At 40.3% G+C, this 8962-nt stretch overlaps 1 protein-coding gene across 1 annotated transcript in view; it reads left to right on the top strand.

Annotated features, from left to right (window-relative positions):
- Positions 1 to 8962, top strand: part of nkain2 (sodium/potassium transporting ATPase interacting 2) — a 74456-nt gene extending 65494 nt beyond the window's left edge. Inside the window, exons 6-7 of the mRNA XM_034899656.1 lie at positions 6014 to 6095; positions 8795 to 8962. Of these exons, the coding sequence (XP_034755547.1) occupies positions 6014 to 6095; positions 8795 to 8804 (92 nt within the window). The 3' untranslated portion in view covers positions 8805 to 8962. The remainder of the gene's footprint in view (positions 1 to 6013; positions 6096 to 8794) is intronic.

Raw genomic sequence — 8962 nt, 5'->3', positions numbered from 1 at the left:
ATTAATAGAGTAATAATGTTCGAGGTGGGAGCTCAGGAAAAAGCGTCTACTCCATCTTGCGGTCCAACCGGAAGTCTCGTGTGAGTTTTTAAAAATGGTTATAACACAAGTTCTAACATAACCTTAGATAGGCTATAGACCAAATCAAGGGTGATGTGATGAGATTGCCCAACTTGTTTGTTTCTGTTGTCATTTTCTGCGGTAGACCTAACTCTAACGTTTAACGATATATAGATCCAACCTATCTGGCTTTTCTGCTGTGCTCATTTTTTTGTACAGTGTTGCTTTGCTAATGTCTTTGATAAACCAGCGGGGTACGCTTACGTGTGCGGCTCACACAGAGCAGACAAACACGCTGGTTAGAAGGTCAAAGAAATGCACCACCCTCCAAACTCTTTAAATGTCAAGTATCGCTCAACGTCCCCATGTACCCTGCTTCAGCATGTGGAGAAATTCAAAGCTTGACAGAGCTGCAGGGCTTAGTTACGGTTGCTAAGCTATGATTGGACAATCACTGTTCAGGGGAGGGATTTAGCTATCTGTCAATTTGGAATATATTTGGTAAGGTAGGTACAGGTTTAGGTTAATGTGTTTTATATGTCCTGAGTTCAGGAATCAAGTCAAACTCGTGAAGGAAACTCAAACAGCTCCTCTGTTTTCTCCTCATCGCTATTTCCCGGCATGTCCTCTCGTTCACTCTTGGTTTGAATGAAGCCATCTTGGACTGAGGGCCTTCACTGACACTTAGACAGAATTCAAAGTGAAACCTGGAGCCTCCAGCTTTTGCAGCCAGGCTCATTCATTAGCAATGACACACAGAGAAGGAGACAAGAGAGAAGGAGCGTGAAGGATGAGGAGTGCTAGATAGATTCATGCCCCGATCAAAATTGTCTTTCATTTCTACCTCTATCCCACATCCTCTCCACTTCCAACCATCATCACTAAGCAACAGACCAACAAAACATGTTCACCCATCCATTCATACATCCTTTATCTTCATTCAAGCTTTTATAAATGCATGAGTTCATCAATACAACCATGTTGATTGAGAAGTGTGTCATTGACTATCATTCAGGCAGTCTAAATGAATTGCATTTGTAGTGTAATACCAGTTACAGACGAAGAAAATGGGACTAATCATGTGGTAATCAATGCTAATTCTACGATTATAGTATTTTGAATGCAGTATGTGCCTGTGAGCATCAACATGAATGAGCCCATTTACCTGAGGCCATCAGTTTAGTTTTTCCATTAAAGTAGGCGCAGGCGTTCTGCGAGAGGATAAATACACAAGCATTGTTCAACACTGAATTCAGAGTGGTGTTTGCCGACATATAAATATTGATAGGTGATAAATGCAGACTGGATCAGTGGAAAAAGTTTGAAGTGCTGACAGGAGACAAGTTTTCCTGCTTTCCTTATTGCTCAAAGCAGATTGGAGATTTAAAAATGTCCCATTTATCATAAAAAATATGGCTCAGCGCTGCATGCAGCACCTGGCAATGCGTTCAATGAAGTCACAGGTAAGTTTTATAAATCATCACATTATTACACTTAAAAAACAGTTAAGATTGATGTAACACTGCATTTATCCGACATGTAATGTGGTATAATGAAGTTTCATGAATTATTTTGAGAGGAGAGGTTTTCAACACTGCTTTTTAATTAGCTTTGTGATGACAGGAAACCTAAAATGCCACTTGTTCCATGTCTAAATAATTAATGCGTAATAGTTATTAGTTGGCCTGTGCTTATCTGTTGTATTTTGGCCCCTGGCTCTCGATGCTGCACATCCCTGCTTGTTTTGCACCCTGAGACAGAGCTTGTTGTAGCAAAACAACAATTTAAGATGCAGTAGAGCTCGAGGAGTCTGCTGTGTATCCATGTAAAGAGTTCATGTGCTTAGTGACATGTAAAATGCTGCTTTTAAAATCACTCTTACCTTCTCTGTAACAACTGAATTCAAAGGCAGAAGCTTGAAAGTAGAACCTTTATCATTTAGTTTATTGTTTAAATGCCGGGGAAACCTATTTTCCCAGTAAGTTCCTCACAATGAGTTAGACAAAAAAAAAAGAATTCTAGCCAAAGTTTTGGGTATTTCAGAGAGAGAGATTTTGGCATTCATGTTCTTGACCTTGCGTTTGTCCCTGGTTTGGAAAATAAGATGTCGCAATGTAGAGTATTTCCATGCAACAATCAGAGATTGGAAACATTTCAATAAAAAGCATTAGGACAGTTGTGTGGTTGTTTGCTAGTGTGGTCAAACACATCTGATTAAACCACATCCATCTATTCGGCAACACCTGTCTGCTCTGAGCGCATCCACCTTAACTCTCTCTCTCGCTCGACCACACACACTAAGCTCACACTACACACTGAGCAGTTTCCGAAATGACTCGTGCTGTTCTTACAAATAGCCATGATTCCATCCAAACATTTTTATGTGAATTATCTAATTGGAAAAGCTGGATGGAAGCGACCACTCCCTCATTATTATCCCCAGAGCTGTCAAACACACTGCTGCACTCGAAAAGGAGACTCCCTGCTATAATAGAGAGAACTGATTTGGCACCTCTCGGCCATCATCGCCAACAAATCTGCTCAAATATGAGCTGAAACTGAAGAACCTGCCCAACAGCAGTATAAGATTGAGACAGCAAAATGTTTTTATCCTGACACTTAAACCTTGTGCCCAAGTAGAGACTTTATATCCCCAGCGGATGAAAACACACTACATTTGTAACATTGCCTTTAAAGTCCCTTGATTGTGGAATCCAACGATTATGCAAAAATGATCATGGTCTGCTCAAATGATCACGATCAGGTGATCATGTATTATTTGTTCTTCCATTCACTTTAACTTTTGTATTTAGTCACGAAAATTAAATGTTGTAAAGAAAAACTTACAGTGTGTGGGGGTTTAACAAATTCCGATTTCAGCCCCATGCATCATCAGCCTCCTCTATTCGTCCACTTTGTGAGCCACTTGTGCTGCTGTTAAAAGTGTTTTGGGAGCTGGAGCCTAGCATGCGTTGGGCAAGAGGCAGGGTACAACCTAGACAGGTCGCCAGTCTATCACAGTCTGTCACGGGGCTAACACATGTAGACAAACACATTCACACCTGCGGGCTGTTTAGAGCCTCCAATTCCCCTACATGTTATTTCTTTGAACTGTGAAGGACACACAGAGAGATGAGACAGCATGCAAACTGCACACAAATGGGCAATGATACTGTAAGCAACACAAGTTATGTTTGCTGTTTTTTTCTCAAGGGACAAATGTTGTAATACAACAGTGAAGCAGAAGGAATCAGTTCAAATTGAGGTTTCAGGCCACTTTTTAGCCTTAATCAAACATGTATGTAATGGCAGCATCATGTCACATGCATAATTTTTATTTGACAAGAAAATAATTTTCTCCAGAGTGGTTTTGGGATTCATTGTAATCTTTGTTTTGCCAAGCCTTAAGACCCGAATGTGGCTGTGGGAAAGCGCTGTGTAATAATGCAGTCTGGGAGACTAAACAATAATCAGGGAGCTTTGTAAGGAAATGTGCCTTGGGTGGAAAAGCTAATACTCACTGAGGACCAATGAAGAGTTTGACTTGCTGAGAAAGCTAATTACTCTCATAATTATGCTGTGTGTGTGTATGCGTGAGTGTGTGTGGGTGTGTGTGTGTGTGTGTGTGTGTGCGTGTGTGTGTGTGTGTGTGTGTGTGTGTGTGTGTGTGTGTGTGTGTGTGTGTGTGTGTGCGTGTGTGTGTGTGTGTGTGTAGGACATTAATCATCATAGTGAGTGTTATCTGTCTCACAGCTTTATAAATGTGTCGGACAGATTCTTATCAAACATACACACATGGACAACACATGTACAGATGCACACACAACTCCTAACACTGTAATCTGTGTATGATCAGTCTTTGTGAAAATGGAAGCTTTTTTTAGTAAACACTCACAACTGGAAAAACAAACAAATATATTTAAAATAAATAATTTCACCATAAAAAATCAGGACACTTTTTTTTTTTAGATCAAAGTGCAGTTTCTGTCCTTTTCTGTTCTTACGTTATAATTAACATATCTGTATTTTTAAATTGAGCTGCTACAGCTCCATAGGCAGCGCAGTGACAAGGTTAGAGGCTCCATTTCCTCTTGCGTTCAAAGGGTTGAGCATGGCAGAAACTCCGCTGAGACGGTTTGACTGCAGCATGAATCAGCAGGAAACCCTTACCATTCACACCGGGCCATTCCTCCACAAAAGAATCCACACAAAGAAGGAGCACATCAAGAGCACAGCCAGTGTCTCCGCATTGTCTGACTGAACCTCCATAATAAGCCGAATGATCACAAAATATCACAGTATTGCAGCAGTCGAGGAAAACTGCCGATAGACAAAGAAGATCATCTGTTGTCCCGTTGCGTGGCGTTATCACAATTTCACATGAATGAAGTAAAGAGGATTAGGGGAGACGTGTTAACACTCACAGCCAAGGCGAGGTGGCTTATGAGGAATTTGTACACAACTTTAACACAATTACAAAGAAACAAGAAAGGTATGCGAGGACAGAAACATCGAAGCACAGAACTCCAACACTGATAAGACAAATATGTTTAATGCCAATTTTTTTTTTTACATAACACCAATACAATGATTTTTCAATTCAGTGGTTCTTTGGAAATCAAGAGAACTGATCTACATTTTGGGTAATGTGCCTATTTGCTTTCACGCAGAGAGTTGGATGAGACGATACCACTCTGATTTCTGTCCATTGATACTTGAGCTAGCAGCTGGTTAGCTTAGCATAAAGACAGTAAACGGGAAAACAGCTAGCCTGGCTCTGTTTGAAGTTAAAATTTGCCTCCTAGCGCCTCTAAATTTAAGTTCCGTCCAAGGGTGGCAAGTTGGAACTAAGGTCCGTTCTATTCCCTGGAGCCGTGACCAACGTTTGCATTGCCTAAGAACCTTATGGGATGGGAAGGATTGTTCCAGGTATTAGTCAAACTCTCAGGCGTAACCAGGGAAGCACAGTTCTGGCCTCGCAGTCGTCCATTAATACCTGACAATGGACACCTCATCGTCGGGCATTAACTCTTACTTAATCAGTGAGCGTTACAGGTACAGCCAGACAAAAAAACACAACGTTTGGATAGAGCCAGGATTGCTGTTTCCACCTGTTTCCAGTGTTAATGCTATGCTAACTTGCTAGCTGGTAGGCTGTAGATTTATATTATGTGTACAGACTAATCATTCCTCTAAAAGGAGAGGTACAGCATTATATTCACTACACTAATCATCATGAGGTGTAGCGATGTTCCATACATATTCATGTGTGTTATTTATGGTTCGTTGGCATATGCAAACTAAGCAGTGTAATTGCCTGACTGTGTTTGGCTCCCACATCATGTTTGGACTTACAACCCTGCTTTTAAAGCCACTTTCATCTCTGCAGTGACAGCCAAATTCCCCATTGTACTTGATGTTATAAAAACCTCACTCAATAAATAAGAAAGTACGCTGGTGATCAAGGCAAGGAAGTACCCTTTTATGAGCTCTACAACATCAAAGTAAAAATATATATATATCATGGCTTCTTCTCTTCAAAGGTCCAGGCTCTCTGCTTCAGTCTGAGGAAAGCAACCACCTGCTGGCAGCTCCTCAGCCTGGGAGTCTGTGGAGCCTTCCTAGATAATTTAGGAGTTAAGAGTATTCTCGAGGCATAAATATATTGCTGCATAAGACTTAGTCTTCCTCCTATAAATAGAATTAGATTTGGATCGTGATTCTCGTGCAGTTGAGGCCAGGTTTTTCGCTCAAAGCCGTTTTAATGCCTACAACCCCCGATTAGCGTTCCGAGCAGCAGAGATAGAGGTGGTGGTTCTGGTACCAGCGTGTTCTGTTGAAACCTCCGTAGGTGTGGAAAGGCTTAATGTCATGAATCATCTGTGGTGGGATGTTCCAGCTCATAACCACAGAGTCATACGCTTTCTCTAATCGGTGTTTGTTTTTTGTGCAGTTGATTTTATAGGAGGGTTTGACTCATACGGTTACCAGGGGCCTCAGAAGACCTCCCACCTTCAGCTACAGCCCATGTACATGTAAGTATGGTTGTATTCCGTCTATGTATACACATATTTCTACAAATGCCTTGTTGAAATATTTTGAGGATGTGTTTTTTTTTTATCACATACCGATAATGTTAGTCTTAAAGATGAGGATAAGATTGCGTAGATTGTACAAAATATTGTCCAGAAATCCAGTTTTCATTCCTCAAATACTACACTTAAATCCCATCCAATATCAACAGCAAACAGTGTTTAGGGACACATTTATTATCTGTGTTTGAAATGTAGAGTTCTGCAGTGAGGATGATATAAGCACATTCTCGCTGTATCAGCATAGGAGCTTATCATTTATCAGCCCAAGGTCTCATCTGTTATCACTGTCGTAGCACTTTCACGCGTGGCAAAAAAAGTCTTGAAGGTCTTGAAGTCATTACTGCTGAAGCTGTGTTTCATAATTAGCTGTTTTACCCACATTGACTGTAAAGGGTACCCTTCTGAGTATTAATGTTGTGTGATTAAAAGGATTTAAATATTGTTTTGGATGCGTTTATTGTGTCCTCGCCTGCTACATTAGATTATATGGTGATTTCCAGAGACTCAAACCAAGGATTTCCTGTTCGGTCGAGATCTTCAGCCATTCTTATGCCCCCGAAAAGCCAATAGGATAACACAAAATGAGTCTGAGTCCAGGCTTAGACAGCCCTGCATCAATCTCGCTGTCTCACTTTGTATGTGGAAAGCGCCAAGCAATACAGCGAAAGCTTACACTCCTGCAACAAAACAACAATAGGAAATAGCGGTGATTCCACTGATGCGCAGCAGACGGATGATCAATAACTATTTTTATTAGAGAAAAGAGAAGGAGCGAATTAGAGCGAGATGCAGACGGAAAGGGAGAGAGAGATGGTGAAATTGACATAAAGTTTGGCAAGAGACTAGTAGATAGAGAGAAAAAGAGGGAGGGAGAGAAACAGAGTGATGGATGAAACACAAGACTAAACAAAGAAGAAAGGCAATAAAGGGCCATTCTGTAGTTTTATTTGTCCCCTGTGGAAGTCATAACACAGATCATAAATCATCGACCCCCAAGATAATGGTTGCAAACACAAACACACACTCCTGCACAGGAGCTCGACCATCAATACACATATCTGTGTGCACACAGATGCAGGCACTAACACACACAAACAAACACACACACAAACCCTTTTTAAAGACTGTGTACATACAAACAAACAAACATCTAGAGACACAGTAAATGTGCTGATATACGTAAATCTTGTGCTTGTACATTAATGCGCAAACACATATAAAGACACACACATATAGAGAGAGACACACACATATAGAGAGAGACACAAACACACACACCAACACACACGCCCGTGCACAAACATCATCAATATGCTATCATTGTTCCCCAGCTGTTGTCCCTTCACTTTGGTGTTTATTGGCTCTGGCCAGAAGGACCAATAAAAAGGCATCAGCTGTATCGTCTCACTGGAAATCCCCCCCCCCCCCCCCCCCCCCCCCCCCCCCCCCCCACACCCACACACACACACACACACACACACAAACACACACGGGAGCGTGCAAGCAAAAAATAACTTTACAACAATTTCCGCCTCCAGAATGTTGTAGAAATTAGCACTTCTTTGCATAAAAGAGGAGATCAATTTATTGTTGACCTTCAAAAGCATGTTCCTCCTTTTGCATTCAAATGAGAGTATAATTAAGAATAATCCCAAACACATCATAGCATCTAGAAATAAAACTACAAACCAAAATATCATGTTCTGACCGTGAAGTTCTTATTCTTTTTTCCAACAAAACAATATATGCAATTCTATTGTTACAGTCTCATCAGTATTGACAGTTGGTTTAGTTTAGAGCTCAAAAGAAATTATATTATATTATTAAATGTCGATGGAAAAAATTTAATTATACATATCTGAAATTTGAGGTAAATTGGTATCAGTGCTGGAACATCTATGTAGGAACTGTATTTAGTAAAAGTACAGTATGTTAGAACTGTGCTAATAGTTCCCTTAAAGAGACTTACTTATACAAGGGACAGTTAGGGGCAGTGCTTTTTAGCTAAATGCCAAAGAGAGCAGTTGCTCAGCATTTAGCTAAAATGCTATGGGATCACAACAGTGTCACAAGTCTAGAAGAGTCATAAAGTCTATCCATCATTATTTACCCGAAAGTAAAAGCTAAACGCGTGTGTGTTCGAATTAAGCAAGGGTGCGTTTAATGAATCATACATTTTATTTGTAAAAGGTAGATGTGCTATTTCTTATCTTAAATGTTACATAGTGTCACTTTAAAGCACTGTTATTTACATTATGTCATCAATTATATTTTGTTAGCAAGCAACCAAACAGCAACTTTTTCAGTTTTTGTTCTTACTTTAATAGTTTTGGGAAACGTATCAGTCAGCACACCCGTGTGGGTGTGCTTTTGATGTCCTCATTAAACATTATGTTCTTCAGCTTAGTTGCGCGAATATAACAGTCAATTACTTAATCAGGAACGATACCACACGAATGCATCGCTAAGCACTTAATCAGAAAGCTCTTAATCTTTACTGTCCCCAATTCTACCTCACGCAGTTGCAGTTTAAGAGGTTCACATAAACATTTACCTTTGAATCTATACGCAATCAATACAGGGAATTGTATTCTTCACTATTTTGTGTAACCCTCTGCTCTCCCCTCCTCTTCATTCAGGTCAAAGTAAACCCAGGAGCTACTCGAGAAGCACTGCCTTACCAATCGCAACTGCTTAACCTCCTGCTTTTAATACTCCAACCGTCTTTTAATAAAGAACAACCAAGACAAAGACAAGTAGACAGGATACAGAAGACACTAACATATTCTGCCTTTCAACCTACAAAT

Source organism: Etheostoma cragini, chromosome 18, assembly GCF_013103735.1.
Source record: "Etheostoma cragini isolate CJK2018 chromosome 18, CSU_Ecrag_1.0, whole genome shotgun sequence".
Lineage (NCBI taxonomy): Eukaryota > Metazoa > Chordata > Actinopteri > Perciformes > Percidae > Etheostoma > Etheostoma cragini.
The sequence above is the reverse complement of the archived record's forward strand: the minus strand, read 5'-3'. Positions and strand labels throughout refer to the sequence as shown.